Below are 17,617 nucleotides of genomic sequence, written 5' to 3'. Positions count from 1 at the left end.
AACATGAGTGGCGATGCTGTAGTCAGTCTGATCCTGTGTGACCCACTTTGACCTCAACCTTAACGAGCTGTTGGACTCATTGTAAAGAGTTTGACTCCCTCTAGTGGCCGTGTCGCTTTTTTACAAGTGTTTAAAGGAGCCCGCGTCACCTTCCTGTGCAGTGTGCCTTTAGCCTGAGGTGGAGTCTTACCCAGGCGCAGGCAGTGTTGGGAAGGTTACTTTTAAAATGTATTCCATTACAGAATACAGAATACATGTCCCAAAGTGTATTCTGTAACGTATTCTGTTACGTTACTCAATGAGAGTAATGTATTCGGAATACTTTGGATTACTTAATATATTATCATGCTGTTTACAACTACATGAATGTACTATTGCTGTGATTTATTACTGTTACTGAAGGTCCGCGGCTCCGAACCGTAGTAAAGGGACCTCTGGCTAATACGGTGGGTTCTGAGTCGGGCTCGTAGCCGAAAACTAGCTTTACTTTGTTGTCTGGGTCAACTTTGCTAGCGAGAGACAGAGAGAGGCGTTGAAAGGCTGCTCCAACGGAACTTTTTGGAGGAAAACACGAACACGGTGTACAGTCGAGTCTTAATAGCTTACTTACAACTGGGCTCGTCAGGCTCTCTTCTTGGCTGCAGTGGTTATTATTATATTTACATGCTTCCAGCTCCCGTTTTTGCTCGATGACAGCTCGTACTTTTCCTTTTTCTCCCTCCCTCGCTCACAGACACATAACGGGTATGGCAGTCCATTCTCCCTGCAGCACGGACTACACTGCCCATGATGCTACATTCTTTAGAGCTATACCGGTAGCATTCTGCCTATTAGCTTAGCACAACAACAACAGGCGCTCTCTCACCCAGGAAACACGCAGAGAGAGAGCGTCACCCTATAACCATGGCAACCGTAACGCTGCCACCTGGAACAACAGAACGTAGCTGTCAAACAAAACCCAAACAGTCCTAACCCACCACAATATGAAACAGGGAAGTACCGCCGTGTAATCCATTTATTTCAACAAAGTAACTGTATTCTAAATACCACCTTTTTAAACGGTAACTGTAACGGAATACAGTTACTCATATTTTGTATTTTAAATACGTAACGGCGGTACATGTATTCCGTTACTCCCCAACACTGGGCGCAGGGGACATTCACAGAATTAACTGCTTTCTGGTTATTTTTTATTGGTGATAAACGCAAATAAATAAATAAATAAAACCTCCATGCTCTCTTTTTATTTCTGTGTTATTTGTTTATTTAATTGCAAGCAGGATAAAAAAAATACATTCTTCAGTTTTTTATACAAATTTTTGAATCCCAGTGCTTATTGTGAACATAGATTGTGACTTGTTAAATGCAACCATTAGAGTTGTGTATGTAAGCAAACTCACAAAGAAAGATTACGATTAAAATTCAAGACAAAGGTCATTATATATTTTTAACATTTATTAAGAGATTTCTATAACGCTTTAGTCAGCAAGCCGTGATCCCGTCTCCCTTTAATAAAGTCATATTTACAGACACGTTTCTGTCAGTGACATGAGCACTACTCTTCCTCAAAGAAGTCATCGGTGTAAAATGTCACTGACATCCCACGCAGATGGTGTTGCATTAAGTAACCAGCAGCCCAGGTGGTGATGATGAAGAGCGAAGAGGTTATGAGTTTTTGGCACCGACCATAACAACTGAAACATTCCTACTCTTCATTTCTCTGGACATCTGACACCAGCTGCAGGCGCAACAGAAAGTCGAAAGCACACAATCCCGACACATGGTGCCCTGCAGATAAAATACAGACACATTTGGTTAATAAACAGTCAATCTGATCAGTTTTTACATTAATATGGAAATAATGTTTCCTGTGAAAAGAGATGAATCAGGGGTTTTTTGATGTGCGGTTACAGTTTGGTTGTGTTTTAGCAGTTTGGACTGAAAAATCTTGTATTTTTAACCTTTTGCTTTTCACTCTGTTGAATTGGTTTTGGAGTTATTGTATCTTAAGATGAGAAAACTCATCTTAAGGTGAGTTTTCTACAGTTCCAGATGATTATGCTGCAATACACTGTTTACCTTTACCAGACTGACCAACAAAAGTCATCAAAACTCAAAAAGTTTCATTGAATTGGCCAGCAATTGTACAATATTCCACTTTCTGACCTAAAAAAAGGAAAACAGTGCCCATCTTTAGGGTTGAGCACCATCCAATCTACTTTCTAACTCTGCACATTTCAACATCCAGCTGTTTAATGGGATCATGAGCTGTTCCGAGACTATTTCATGCTTTTTATTTTCTAGTCATTCTGCTGAGGATCGTCTTTCCTCTGAGACACAGCTGACTTTTTTAATGTATTTTGGTTTAAAGTAGTTTTTTAAATGTAGTTTGGTGAATGCTCGGTGTTCAGCACCTTAAGTGAACACACTTTAGATGGTTTTGTGAAATCTAATCCTGTAGACTTGTGTAACATGCCTTTCTCCCGGAGAGTGCTCTTCGCAAGGCTGGATCTGTTGAAGAGGCTTCTCTTTACCAACAAAAAGATTCAGCGATCATCCACCACTATTGTCTTTTTGGGGGGACGTCTAGGCGTGTTTATTTTCCTGAGTATGTTCTTTCTGTCTCTGAACGTAGCAAACTGTTTATTTGGCAGCTTCTAATGTTCTTGCTATCTGTCAGATGGATTTGTTTGGTTTTTGTAGCTCTACCTATTAACATCCACCAGGTCAGCAGTGACCTTTTCAAGATCATACCCAAACCGAAATCTGATACTAGAAGGACAAATGCAGGTTTCAGACTTGATTTGAAAGCAAATATATTCTAGTTTCTAAAACTCTGCTTATTTGGCTCAGTTCTAGCTATAAGACCATTACCATTGACTTAATGACTATTAATGGGTCACCTGTTGTTACCTGCTTAAAGAAAAAAAAAATCTCTCAAATGAAAGCTCAGGGTCTGATGTATTTAATTATATTGGTCCAAACATCTCGGGAACTAACTGTATAAAGCTGAAAACATTGGCCTTACCCTGATGCGATAGCGCTGTCGCATGTTGACCCTCATGGACATGGTGATTCCCGGGAGAAAACCACTGAAAATCTCCAGCAGGGGGAGACAGAGAGGCTCACCATAATCTCTTGAAGTTATGCAGGCAAAGCAGGGCAAGCACCAGAAAGCACAACAGCCTGAAAGAGGCAAAGATACAGAGAAAAGCAAATGATATGGACTGCGAAACCAGGAAAACACTCAACTACACACACTCACGTAAAATCCTGAAATGCTTAATAAAGAAAACAGGACAATAAACCTCGCTATTTCTGTAGAATGTGTCAGAAAGAAGTCTGATTTCAATCTATTTAAGGAAGTAGCATTATTATTGATTTAAACTGAAAATAAAATGTCTTATAGTTGTCCTATCATCATTTTGGTTTGGCCATTTAAGTAATAACTCAGAAGAAATAAAATCTAACATCATTATGATGCTGAAATTATGCAAGGACACAGTAAGTTAATGTAGAAAAGAAAAAAAAGGCGAGCATGTGCTCTTAAAAGACGCTAATTGTTTTTAGAATAGAAATTCCCTTTTGTAGAGAATGAAATGAAAATGAATGCCAAACAAATCAGATCTTTGAAAATAGTGTAAACTGGGTTATTATGTCTTTGGAAAAAATAAGTGTGAGTGTTATAGTTGTGCATGTGGGTACAAGTTATGAGTTAAATTTGAAAATAACACCTAAGTATGACGGAAATACAATTATTTTTTGTCTAATTAAAACAACCAATCACATGACGCACACCACATGTTTGAAAATACAAATGAAAATATGAGGATGTTAAAGAATAATTTTTTTCTTTCTTGGACCAATGCCTTTCTAACCACATTTAAAAAAACATACTACAACCCGCGACCTTAATTCTTTGTTTAGGTGTGGCTTCCTGGATTTAATCAAGAGGTTCAGGTCCAGAAAACAAAAAACACTCTTTGATTCATTTTTATGTTATTTATATATAAGGTAAATACGAAAACAGCGTTTTTGTTTGTTTGTTTTGATTTTGTTTCGTACTGTTTTAAAAATGAGATTATTAGGAATAAATATTTTCCCTTCGAGGGAGCAAAATAGGTTCCTTTGTCACAGAGGTGTGACAATCACAGCAGAGCAAAAGTCCTCTATAAACTTTGAAGATAATTAAGAGACACTTACACCCTGGCACATCTTGACAGCAGTCACAGATCCCACTTGACCACTCATTAGACTCTTGGGAATACATCATAGGCTGAGGTTGCCGAACAACCATTTTAGAAGTCATGATTGCGTCTAAAAGAAAGAGCAAGGTGAGAAATTCCTTCTACAAGTCCTCTTACAATCAGGTGTGTATTTCAGGAAAGCTGGTAAATGTTCACTACACTTCCAGCCTTTCTCAATAACCATTGAAGAGTTCCTCTGCTTTTAAGTCCAAAATTGTTACTTGTCAACATTTTATGGTTATTAATATAATATCATTACTTTCTTAAATTAAAACAGTAAACTGCTGCTCGTTATATTTATAATTTTACTGTGGTTAATATATAAAGTCTGAGCTCATGTGGATGGGAACGAAACTAAACGAATAAATAAAACAACTTACCTTTTGTGTTTGACGATTAGAAAGCTCTGAGGTGGATGTTCGGTCACAGCGGATCTCTGAAAGCTCCGAGAAGTTCTTAAATCCTGTGTCTTAAATCCTTTTAGAAAACATGAGATCACCTGACAGAAGAATCCGGACGCACCGGTTCACTCCGCAACTTTGTGTTAATATTAAAGTGAAGGTGCGGCAACTGGAAAGGTCATTGTCTAATGCGGGAAAAAAATGATCCCACACTGCTTTCACTTAGACAAAGGAAAGTTTTTTAACTTCACCGGGGAAATGTTGCCTGTATGTGGTATTGCTGCATACTGAGGATTCCCATTACTGACGGGACGGAAGCTTTCTCTATTCATATGCATATACTTCATATTCATATACATGTCTCAAGTGTGTGTTGTTGTTTTTTTCTTTAAAGTGAGCGTGTTGGGTTTTTTTGTTTGTTGTTGTTGTTGTTTGCTTTCTCTAGTGACCTCGTGCCCTCTGAACTAAAAAGCTGTGGGCATTAAAACGGCAGGTCAAGTTGTCCTACAACCCAAAGTTCGCGCCAGGTAATTCCGTGTAATTAACACCGAAAAAACAACAACAGGAACAATAGATGTTTTATGTTCCTTTATGTGATTGTTATGATTTGCAGTAGGAGTGGTCATGCATTTGGAATGTGCCATTGTGAGATGAAGTGAGCAACTGGCGTGCGTGGATGAGTCAAAGTTGCGGGCGTGACGCCAAAGCGTTGGCTCTGTCCTCACCGAAACCTTTCGCATCAGAGCTCCACATCTCTCTGATTTTGAGTAACACTGACATTCTGATGCTGTGAAGGAGGCGGGAAGAGGATCTTAATATAAGATGCAAAGATACGCCTTATATGGGTTATGACAGCCGCCAAGGGCGTAACATCTGACTGGGCGGCTGGACTGGGGGGACCGGTAGAAGGAGCCCAGTCAGAATGACCAACAATAGGTTACCTAATGAGGTCCATCACACCGGATACTTATGTCGTGGCTTTAGCTCGTAAAGACAGCATTTATGCAGTATACATTTACCTTATGAACTGAACTGTAGCTCTGGGAACACCAAGCGTAACACAAAAAACACAAATACTTCAGAAATTTTATGTCAACAACCTGTTTAAAGCTAAATAATTTTAATGGTATTTATTAAGCAGATAACTAACTGAATTCACGTTTTTATACTGAAATGTGAGCAGGAACATTGGACTTATCTGGGAAGTCAAAAACTAAAACAATTGTTTCTGTTAGGATTTCAACTGTAATTTGGCACCTTAAAATAATAATGTGCTTTTTCTTTTTGTCTGCTTTTTTGTAGAAAAGTAGTTATGAAAAGTCATCGATAACAATAACGATTACATTTTAGCATTACAAATATAATTGTCCATACTGGTAGATTAACCTTCAATGAAATATGAGAAATATTTTGGTAATGATCAATACTGTTAATGTTGGGCAGCTGTGACATAAACCTTATATTTGGTGGTGGTCAAATAAACTTGTTCTGTATTTTCTCAGTCGTTTTACACTCAAATGATTAAAACAGTGGATTAAAAATTTATGAAAAGGTTTGATGTCAGAGGAAATACACTTCTCAAAAAAATTCAAGACACACTTCTAAACATCTGGGATATTGATTTGGTCGGCTAAGTAGCAGAGGGGGTCGTTAATCAGTTCCAGCTTCTCTGGTGCTGATGAAGTTAATAGCAGGTGCACTAGAGGAGCAAAAGTGATACAACCCCCAAAACAGGAATGGTTTTTCATCTTTTTTTGCATTTGGCTAGGGTCAGTGTCACTACTTGTAACATGAGATGATACTTAGACACGACAGAGGTTGCACAGGGAATCCAACTCATCCAGGATGGCACATAAATACATGCCATTGCCAGAAGGTTTGCTGTGCCTCCCAGCACGGACAAATAGCTATAGTAGGAGAGCTAGACTGGGCCGTAGAAGGCCCTTCACCCATCAGCAGGACTGGTATCTGCTCCTTTGTCCAAGTAGGAACAGGAACCAGAGTTACTAAATGACCACTGGTGTAAATGTCTCTGACCAAACAGTAAGATGCAGAGTTTGTGAGGGTGGCTTGAGGGCCGAACATCTTCTACTTGGCCCTGTGCTCACTGCCTAGCACCATGGAGCCCAGTTGGCATTTGCCATAGAATACCAGAATTGGCAGACCCACCACTGGTGTTGATCAAAAGCTGCAATCATGTTATTAATATAGTTGATTATTCCTATTCACTATTATCTTAGCATGAACTGTGTGCATGTATGTGAGAGAGAGAAAGAGAGACTTAGCTATGTACTCTTGTTTACTTTGGTGAAGACAGCGAAACATCTGCCCCCGGGCCTGTCACAGAGTTGTTAAACCTGTGCAGGCAGACTTCTCGTGTTTTCCAGGAAGCTGACTGAAATCTGGCATTTCGGGTTTTAACCCCATTTCCACACAAAGATTGGTAAAGAATTAAAACACAACAGTCTGGTTTCCTCATTCATCTGTTTCAAACCAAGTAGCAACGTCTCTCAAAATGCAGCAAATAACTCAGGCTTAGATCTGAAGTGTGTCCTTGGTAACAAACGTGTTTGCGTCAAGATCTGATGATAAGCTGTGTTTTTTCTTCTTTATGCTAGATAGATCAGCTGTTTTCAGATTGTGACATCACACCTTGGCACAATTTGTATTAAGGGAGGATGAGTCCCTATCAGTTTTGTCCAGAGAACAGCTGCAAAAACGTTTTAAAATAACATATCGATTCGGTTAGGAACTTAAAACTTGTGCTATTTGGTAAGTAGATTGGTGGGATACCTGCATCGAAGCCGTTTGTTATGACCTAATATTTGTGCTGCTCTTGCTGGAATGATTGTTACTGGAATGAACTGACATCTTTCTTTGTAGATCAGTGCATTGTTAGTAGGTTATCTGCAGAACTCTCCACTCACATAAGTGCATTTTTGTGATGACTGGATGGCTGTGAACAGTACAAGATAAAGGTCACTCTTTCGAGGAGCCGTCTACGTGCACTGTGAACGGCGGTCAGACTGGGTGGCTTACGACACCAACTGTCTGCTACCTACAATGCAATCTTGATATCTCCTCCCAGGCGACTGAAACCCCCACTCACATCTTGCCTCAGGGGACCTCAATAGGTCAAATGATAGGGTGAAGTTTCACAGTGGTTTCACATGAAACCTCTGATGATAATCATCCATGCCTTTTTTCACATCTTGGTTCATGTGATTAGGCATATTATTAATAGTGGGTCAACAATCCTCTAGTAGGAGGACACCCCCCTAGCACTAGGTTTAAAAAACCTGGGACTATTTGCTTTTAGAACTGAAGAACCTTCTTAGATGAGACGTGAAACATATTCTGAAGAAGTCCAGTTGCTTTGTGTCCAAGCTCCTTAGACAGTGTTGACTGGATTTGTGGCTTTACCAAAACTCCAGTTTCTTCCATAGAAATATGACCACACTGCATTTCATTTTAAACCTGTCAAGCTAATTTTGAAGTTATAGAGATAGTATAGAGATTCATTTATATATCAGAGCTACAACTTACACTAAAACATGATGCAAGTTTCATCAGGTTACTGCTATATCAGTAATTCATATGATGTCATATTAAATTGCAATTTACATTGTTGTTTTATCCTCTGTCTGAAATTTTATGAAAGCTGGATGGTGTGAAGTAAAACAAACTCACTTTAAAGTGAATTTCAAGTCCATACATTAAACTGAACATCCAACAATCCTGACGTATGAGTATGAGTACGGTTTCTGTTAAGTGGAAATGGGGTTCCACTGGGTCTTAGTTAGCATAAGATAGCATTTTCTGATATTCTGCCCTTCTAACTTATAATACAAACAGCTGTTGCATGTATCCTGAAATCATCAATAAGACTTTTAGGGTCAGAAATACTAGACATGATGCCGCACTCCAAATAACCTACTTTTCCAATTCAGCGTCGCGGGGATGCTGGTGCCTGTCTCAGCTGCCATGGAGTGAGAACCAGGGTACACCCTGGACAGGCCATCAGTCTGTCTACCACAGAGAGACAGACAACCATTTACATATAAAACAGCACAAGGAATGAAAATTAAATGAATGAAGGACTGGAGACAGGCAGGCAGCAAAAATGAATAAAAGATAATAACCAGAAGATAAAATAAATCATGCCAAAGAATCACTTACAAGTATATTTATAGCTCAAAAATGACAATAGGTGACTTTAATGCTCTGCTGGACCCCATAATGGATAGACCTGGCACTGAAAATTGAAAACACTACATGCAAGATTACAATATGTCCTTTTCTCCTTGCTATAGATGGAGGCGATCAAGAAAACTCATCATCTTTTAACTTCCCCAGATATAGAGACACAAATCCTCTCAAGAACAATCAGCAACCATGCACCTGCCTCAAGCTAAATTAAAGGGAAAAAAACCTCCAATGAAAGTCAACCACCAGATGGCGCTGTAACACATCTCTGTTAAAGGGCCAAGACTGATATTCGTTCAAAGAGTGAGTGAAATCCTTAATAGAAACACACACACACATTTTACATTTTAAACACTTTATCAATTTTCAGAATTGACTCCCGATGTGTGACATTGACAGCTCATAGTCTCTTAAGAACTTACAGTTAAAATTGATTATAATATCAGAAACTGCACTACATAAGAGACTACAAACCTCTCTGCATCTTACATACATCAATACATGTCCTCATATACTGAATGAACAGTTTTTTTCCCTTTGTTTTTTCTTACAGGTGCATCAGTTTGTGATACATTGTGCTTTTCCATCTGTGCTTCATCCTTTTGTTATAATTCTGATTAAAACCTGAAACCTGCCAGAAGGGACAGGATTTTAAAAAAAATAAATAAATAACTGGAAAAATGTCAGCTTCCTTCAAACAGAAAACAGCTGAATTTACCAAAAATATCAATATCAGTAAACTAGCACATGCTAGTTTGAAGGACTGGCACCCAACTAATTTCTGCCATTACTACTTTTACTACATAATCAAAATTAATTATTAAAAAAAGAAGAAAACAATAAAAGAAGTGGCATCCAGTGTTGTGTTCTGCTGTGTTACACTTTTAAAGCACTTATTAAAGGTAACCAAACCCTTTTTCTTTTATGTATTTTTGAAATTCACTTTCATACACTTGTATGTTTACCATCTGTTAACAGCGTGCTGTATGAACACAGAAAAATAAGAGTCATGTGCCTTTCACTTAATTTTATTGACAAAAAAAATGAAAGAACAGTGTTTGGATTTTCATGTCATTTAAGTTTATCTGTTTAAAATTTTCATTATGCCAGATAAAAATAAAATACAAACCTGACTAAAGTATGTGAGATTACACAAAAACACACTTTTAACACCCTTTAAACTCAAGTTAAAGTATTCTTTGGCTAATAAGTGGTCATTATAAACCCCTCGGTGAAGAATTTTTGTTCTCAAAGGGAAAAATGTCAAATAAAATTTAAAAAGTACTATTTTAGATAGTTAATGAAAGTTTAATTACATTAAAAAACAGTTTTCTTTTACTTCATTTTAGTTTCCTAACTTCAATAAGCTTGGATGGCTACAGTTGGATTTCTGTTTAAAGTGTATTGTGCTGCTAAGACTCCATGAGGATGGTGGCCCCAGACATGACGATGAAGGAAGAGGTTACACGTTTTTAGTAGCAACCATAACGACTGGGAGCGCTCGTTTCTTCATCTCTCTGGACATCTGACACCAGACACAGGACACACAGAATGTCGAAAGCACGCAGTCATTACACATGGTGCCCTAAACACAAAACACAGTGACGTTTGGTCAGCAAGTGGCAAACCAGACCAGTTTTTTATGTTAATATGTAAGAGGTGAAAGACCCCAATGGCTTAGGTAAGAAATAGTCTTAAGCACCCTTTTATAGATAAAGAGCAGATTGTAAAATGTTGACAGAATACATGTTGATCTATAAAAATTATTCAGATACAGAATCTTCCTTTAAAAATCCGAAATATGGTGATATATAATCTTTCTTTTGTTATAATTTGGTCATGTTATAAAGGTTGTTTTACAAGGCTGCACGTTTTAAGGTTGTCAGTGGCAAAGAAATAATTAACACAAATAAAAGCAACTTTTAAAAAGTTGAAACAAACTCCTCTCAAAAGTATTAGTGCAACAGATAACTGAGTGGCTGAAGGCTAAGTGAGTGAAATATAGATACATTAAAAAGAAAATCAAATTTTGGCCTTACGGTGATGCCATAGCGGTGTCGCATGGAGACCCTCATGGACATGGTGGCCGGCGGGATCATGCCGCTCACCCAGTCGGCCAGAGGGAGACAGAGATTTTCCCCGTAGTCTCTCGAAGTTTTACAGGCAAAGCAGAGTAAGCAAAAAGGCCTTAAAAGGAGAAACGATAAGCACAGTGCATTGGCAGTGAATTAGTACTTGCTGTGGTTTTCTGATTTAAATCAGAGACACTTACACTCTGGCACATTTTCACAGAAGTCAAATAACCCAGATGACCATTCATCCGACCCTTGAACATACATCACAGGCTGAGGCTGCGTGACGACCATCGTGTCAGTCATGATGGAGTCTGAAGGAGGAACCAGGTTGAAAGTTCATAAGATCACAAGGTTGCACTACAAAATAAACTGTGAGGCTGTTGTGGAAGAGAGCAGCCATAACCCTTTATTAACCATACCTAACCACACCTAACCAGTGCATTTAAAACTTGACAATATAATCAGATATTTCACTTATACAGATAATCACAATGGCAGATTTAAAAACAGAAATTTTGTTTGCTCAAATTCATAGCGCGGCGAAAGGTGTGGATAATAAATACGGCAGATGGCTGAAGCGGAACAGCCGAAGAGTGAACTTTCAAAAGTAAGTACTGAATATTATGTCACTTATTTATGTGCAAATGTTTAATAATGAAGAACATTAAAACATTACTGTTATGTGACATTAGTGATGTTTGTACTAACTTGGTTTTAAAGCCTTTACTCTAAAATATACGCTGTTCAGTAGTTGACATTAATCCTACAGAGAATGTGATGATTTCATGGATAATTAAAGTCAGCTATGTTATATTGCTGCCTCTGTTCGGTGGTGTCGAGCCAAACGGACTTTAACGTGTGTTTGAACGAGCTGACGGTTCACTCGTTAAGCTGAAAGAAAGATGCTTTAATCACAGGAGTCACACATGTGTCCACTGTACCATCTGGGAACTCTTCTTGTTTAGCACTCGTAATAACACAAACACTAAATCCTCCTGTTTGTAGCAGTGTGTACACCTGAGACTGTCACCTATCTGTCTGTCCTGCACTCTCTCTCTGTTTCTTTCTCTCTGATTGTGTAATAAAAGTATGAACATGTATTTATAAGTTACACTTGTGTTTGAATCCTGCAGCTTATCACACATTTGATTTCAATGTGTGACAACTGCAAGTGTCCAGAGTGAGGACAGACTGAGGGACTCACTGCTGCACATCATCTGTGAGGCTTTGCACCCCTGATGATCCACCAGGACAAACTCAGCAGTGTGTGAGGAAGAGGAGGAGGAAGAGCCAGCAGCAGCTGACAGATGGAGAGAATAGACAGACTGTTCCCTGTTTGTGAAGGACTGCTAGGAAAGTGTCTGTCCTGAATCAGTCTCATTAGGTAATGTTCAAATAATTTTATCATTCCAGTGTTTTCAGTGTGGGAGAAAGTACTCAGGGCCTTCAAGTTACACACTATGAAAGGCAGCAACAGGTTTAATATTCAGAAACCTAAAGTATGTATCAGCAGCAGAATGGACCTAAAAATAAATGTTTGTTTCAGTTCTATGAAGCTTTGAGTATTTTGGATCAGTAGCACTGCTGTGTTTGTTGCATCATATTGCTGTAATTGTTTATATGCTTTATATATTCTGTGGTAAGTTGATCTATAGTGTTACATCATATTCTATAAGGATGTTATGTGTTACTTTCTGCCCAGTTTGACCCGTTTAGCAGAAGTCAGCCTGTTTAAGGCTCTGATATCTATTCTGTATGACTTAGAGCAGTTATGACATGGTCTGATTTTCTCATCCAATAAAGGAATATTTCATATATCAGTCTACTCTTCATTCTATCAGACACAGTTATCACAGCTCGTACATTTGCTTTTTACACATATATGTAAGCATTGAGCCAAATTTAGTAATGCCAACATATTAAACGAACAATATTTGTCTCTTATATATAATACATCTATATATACACTGTCACAGATACTTGTCTTTGAGTGAAGATTTAAGGTGATGGGAAATATAAATAACTGCAACTTGAATCTTTGACCCAGAGTTCAAGCTCACTGCTGTAATATATATATATATATATAAATATATATATATATATATATATATATATATATATATATATATATATATATATATATATATAAATATATATATATATATATATATATAAATATATATATATATATATATATATATATATATATATATATATATATATATATATATATATATATATTACAACCTAAACTATGTAAAAGAAGATCTCTGAATACACAAAATGTTGAACCTATAAGCAGATGGGCTACAACAGCAAGGAGACCACACTAGTTGCCGCCCATATCAGCAAAGAGCCGGCATACTGAAACAGGACGATAGAAGATTGGAAAAATGTTGCTTGGTCTGATGAGTCCTAATTTTTGCGGAGGCATTCAGATGGTATGGATCAGAATCTGGCATAAAGAAAGTGAAAGATTGTGCCAACGGTTCAGGCTGCTGGTGCTGTAATGGTCTGGGGGATATTTTCTTTTCACATTTTGCATCCCTTAGTACCAACTGGGCATCATTTAACCCTTTCATGCATAATGGTCACTGCAGTGGACAGCTATTCAAAGGCTGTTTTCTTGTATTTGTGTCAGTGTTGATGGTATACATAAATGGCACATAAACCACTAAATTGGACACTGATTTGTCACTCCATACTCTGCCATCCACTGGTCAGTCAGTGTTGTCAAAGTGTACTTTCAAAAGTACATGTTTAAAAAAGTGAAGCTCAAAAATTGTTTTTTAATGCCTAAAGATGAATAAGAATACTTAAGAAAAAATCCTAATTGTGGTTGTCATAGTTCATGTATGAAAGGGTTAACCACTACAGCCTAGCTGAGTGCTGACCATGTCCATCCCTTTATGACCACAGTGCACCCGTCCTCTGATGGCTGTTTCTAGCAAGATAACGCACCATGTCACGAATCTCTAATCATCTCAAACTCGTTTCTTGAACTTCTCAATGAGTTCCCTCCACCCAAATGCTATCCACAGCAACCAGATCTCAATGCAACATAGCATCTTTAGGATCTGGTAGAACAGAGAAGTCCTATCATGAATGTGCAGCTGACAAATCTGCAGCAGCTCAGTGATGCTATCATGTCAATATGAACCAAAATATCTGAGAAATGTTGCCAACGCCTTGTTGAATCCATGCCATAACGACTGTAGGCAGTTGTAAAAATAAAGGTGGGTCAAATCCAGTACTAGGCAGGTGTACTTAACGAAGTGGCCAGTGAATAACTGTACACATATTTAATATGGCTGCAAAGGAATAACAGTTTCAGTGCTCAGTTATCTAACTGCACAGACTGATGACACACAATACTTTTTCAAATTAAAATCATACACTTTTCACGTCATTAATTGCATCATTAATGCATGAAAATGACCTTATGAGGATATAAGCAAAATAAAATAAAATGCCTTACCTTTTGTGTTTGAAGATAAGAAAGCTCTGAGTTCAATGTTGTGCAGGCACAGGTGATGTTTGCTTTCCGCAGCTCTTTTAAGCCCTTTTGCACAAGCGATCACCTGACAGGACGATCCGGACACACCGGTTCACCATTGAAATTTTTTTTTTTTGATATAGTTGTACTTTCCACTGGAACGCGCAGAGGATTAAAAGAAAACCACGGAAAAGAATATGTAACACTGCTTTAGTTCTTTAATTTTACTGAAAAGAAAAGTATAAACGTTAGTGGACTTTATACCTGAATAATAACAGGATGACATATTTCTCATTTTCCTGAAAGAATATTTACGCTGTTTGTAGGTAGAGACCAATTCCCACAAGAACATTTTAAAAACGGATACAGATGTAATGTAGGTCATTTTTTAAATAATTCAACTTTCTTGTCCCAACAGAAGGTAGACTTAGTTGAAGGAACAATTGGTGAAAATGACCACAAACCAAAACAGTATTTTCATTAGACCTGGAAGAAAATTGAAACCTTGGTTTAACCTGTGATTAAGGTTTCGTTGCATTTTGATTATAAAGAAAAGTTTGTCTTTCAACAGCTGGATTAGCTGGATTGCAAAAGTCTAATTTAATTAAACGTTTCTAGAAGAAGTTTCCTTCACTTTGTTTCCTGTTATGTCAGGGCACAAGACCATGAATGTTCATCTTCAATAACTAGACAAACAAACATGACGCAAAAAGTTGGCTTTGGCATCAAAAGGTCACCTCTTTGTTCCTTCCAAGGAAGCCATAAGTACATAAACCTCTCCCAGACTCTATTCAGTACAACAATCACCATTAACTTTCCATTTAATGATACACATCATCATCTTTAAACAACAAACCACATTAAAGGAACACTAAAGAATGCACCGTGAATGTTAGGGAACGGTGTCCAGACCAAAACACTGTTGGGAAACATTTTAAATAAAATTTTAGCAAGACAGACACTAAAGAAATGATTGGTGCTTTACGACTTTGCTCTTTGCCAACAAACAAATGCCTGCCTGTAAATGCAGATCAACCTAAATAGTTTGAGAAATCCAAAACAACAAACAAAGGAATGGAAAAAGGTTTTGACAATGATCTGTGCTGTGAAAATAAAGCCGTCATTCTACCTTTCCAGCATAGCCCTGCATTCCTGTTGCACTTGAATACCACTGTCGCTGTTTTCTCAAACACAATGACAGGTTTAGTCAGAGTTACCCACTGGAACAGCAGAAATGTCTGCATAGATGTTGTTTGCTTAAGGTCGACAATCAGCATCAGTACTTCCGTCTTTCTTCAGTATAACTATCAGCTAGTTAACTTTCTGATAAGGCACATAAAGATTTCTTTTACATTATTAAGTGAGAATTTGAAAAGTTATGCTTTTAAACTTCTACTGGAATTTCTAAATATTTTTTAACCTATTTAGAGTTTGCTGAATTTTGTTCTGCATCATCTAATCCAGGGATGGGCAACTCCAGGCGTCGGGGGCCGGTGTCCTGCAGGTTTTAGATCTCACCCTGGGTCAACACACCAAAATTAAATGATTAGTTCATTACCAGGCCTCTGGAGACCTTGGCTGTATCCCAATTCAGGGTCTGCAGCCTTAAAGTACGCAGCCTTAACGATCCTCAAGGGCCGCATACTCAAAGACCATTAAGGCCGGAAGTGCAAGGCTTGTGAAATGGGACGGTCTAGCCTCCGTTGCGCTGCCCAGGTTGCCTAGCAACCATGATACTAACAGCTGGAAACGTTTCATACAGCTTTGTTTGACAGGAATGAAGGAGAAAATATTTTGTTCATTTGTGTGTTTGTTTCTACATGAGCTTTGATCATTCTCTGATTAAGCTCAGCTATTGAACGGCGTATATTTTAAAGTAAAGGCTTTAAAACCAAGTTAGTACAAACGTCACTAATGTCACATAACTTTGCCAACATGTGGCCAACAGTAATGTTTTAATGTTCTTCGTTATTAAACATTTGCACATAAATAAGTGACATAATATTCAGTACTTAAAGTTTACTCTTCCGGCGCCCCTCATCCGCCGTTTTTTTTCGGCAAAATTATCCACACCCACTGCCGCACTATGCATTCTGGGATATGTTGGGCCACGAAGTCTACACCGCCACATCCTTAAAATTCAGGGAAATTAAGGACACATTTGAGGACCGCATTTGGAGCAGCTTTTGAACTGGGACAGCCTTCGTCGCGTCGCTGTGACGTAATCGGCCTTAAATTGCGGCCTTTAAGGCTGCAGACCCTGAATTGGGATACAGCCCTTCAAGACATGTTGAGGAGGTCGTTTAGCCATTTAAATCAGCTGTGTTGGATCAAGGACACATCTAAAACCTGCAGGACACCGGCCCTCGAGACCTGGCGGTGCCCACCCCTGATCTAAACTATTTACTATCAGAAAAAATGCATTACAAACACAACAACAGGTGTCAAATTTTACATTTGCATTTATTAAATAGCTGGTGTACATCTGGTGTTCTTGTGAGTGCTTCCTGCAGAAAGTAACGTACGCGTGACTTTGTCACAATAAACATGTCCAACAAAAAGAAGGAACGCTTGATAGGAATTTAGAGCCGGTTCATAGCCGCCTGGTCCATCAAAAACAAACGTCATCAGATGTCCCAGTTTTGGTCACATATTTGTATGACAGTAGCTACTAATCATGTTAACGTCAACGCATGTTAGATTTTACACACCTGCAACACACAAAAGCCCTTTTCTCCTTTCTCTTTCTCCACAGACTGAGAGATCCTGAAATAGATGTGTTGATGGCGGTCAACTTTCTTTTTTCCCCACATGCAGAAAATGAATGTGACATAAATCACTGTACAATTGAATAAAATTGTACAAAGTCAAAGATAATACCAAGGTTCTAAGTAGATGAACAATAGACACAGTAAGGTCTGCAGAGCAACTACTTTGGTGTTCAATGACTGTTTTGCAGCATTGTCATTACCTTTCGCCTAGACTGATGGCCGCTCTGCAAACCCAGCAAACTGACCCTGATGGACTTCGATCACGGGTCTCTTCCATCCCACTCTGAACTTTGATTCTGGGAATATAATGAGTGGGGTACAAGGTTTCAGAGTGTGCAAATGTATGTGTGCAGATGCCAGCAATCACTTCACTAAGTAGTTCAGAGCAGTTTCAACACCCTCTTTGTTCTCGACTTGTTCA

At 38.3% G+C, this 17,617-nt stretch overlaps 1 protein-coding gene and 1 pseudogene across 3 annotated transcripts; both read right to left on the bottom strand.

Moving 5' to 3' along the window:
- Nucleotides 1-1,218: 1,218 nt before the first annotated feature.
- Nucleotides 1,219-4,770, bottom strand: ponzr2 (plac8 onzin related protein 2). Of its 2 annotated transcripts, XM_085175790.1 has the most exons (4): nucleotides 4,628-4,770; nucleotides 4,204-4,317; nucleotides 3,029-3,186; nucleotides 1,222-1,788 (listed from the first exon to the last, which is right to left on the bottom strand). In XM_085175790.1, the coding sequence occupies exons 2-4, from the start codon at nucleotides 4,307-4,309 to the stop codon at nucleotides 1,666-1,668; spliced, it is 387 nt and encodes a 128-aa protein (XP_085031916.1). In that variant the 5' UTR covers nucleotides 4,310-4,317; nucleotides 4,628-4,770; the 3' UTR covers nucleotides 1,222-1,665. The 2 variants fall into 2 exon arrangements, with proteins under 2 accessions (XP_085031917.1, XP_085031916.1); XM_085175791.1 differs by lacking the exon at nucleotides 4,628-4,770 and having other exon boundaries at nucleotides 1,219-1,788.
- A 4,921-nt stretch (nucleotides 4,771-9,691) lies between these two features.
- LOC146510462 (cornifelin homolog B-like) lies at nucleotides 9,692-16,581 on the bottom strand (annotated as a pseudogene). The gene is made up of 3 exons (XR_014876581.1): nucleotides 14,408-16,581; nucleotides 10,894-11,240; nucleotides 9,692-10,439 (listed from the first exon to the last, which is right to left on the bottom strand). The product of XR_014876581.1 is annotated as a cornifelin homolog B-like (transcript).
- Nucleotides 16,582-17,617: the final 1,036 nt, after the last annotated feature.

Source organism: Neolamprologus multifasciatus, chromosome 10 (genome assembly GCF_963576455.1).
Source record: "Neolamprologus multifasciatus chromosome 10, fNeoMul1.2, whole genome shotgun sequence".
NCBI classification, from domain to species: Eukaryota; Metazoa; Chordata; class Actinopteri; order Cichliformes; family Cichlidae; genus Neolamprologus; species Neolamprologus multifasciatus.
This window is presented reverse-complemented; position numbering and strand designations above follow the sequence as displayed.

Excerpts from the sequence above, each read along its gene's own strand:
- ponzr2 (XM_085175790.1), bottom strand. The coding sequence starts at position 4,309 with ATGACTTCTAAAATGGTTGTTCGGCAACCTCAGCCTATGATGTATTCC. Across the intron at positions 3,187-4,203 it reads CTGTCAAGATGTGCCAGGGT|GCTGTTGTGCTTTCTGGTGC; the intron begins GTAAGTGTCTCT and ends TGCCTCTTTCAG. Across the intron at positions 1,789-3,028 it reads GACAGCGCTATCGCATCAGG|GGCACCATGTGTCGGGATTG; the intron begins GTAAGGCCAATG and ends TTTTATCTGCAG.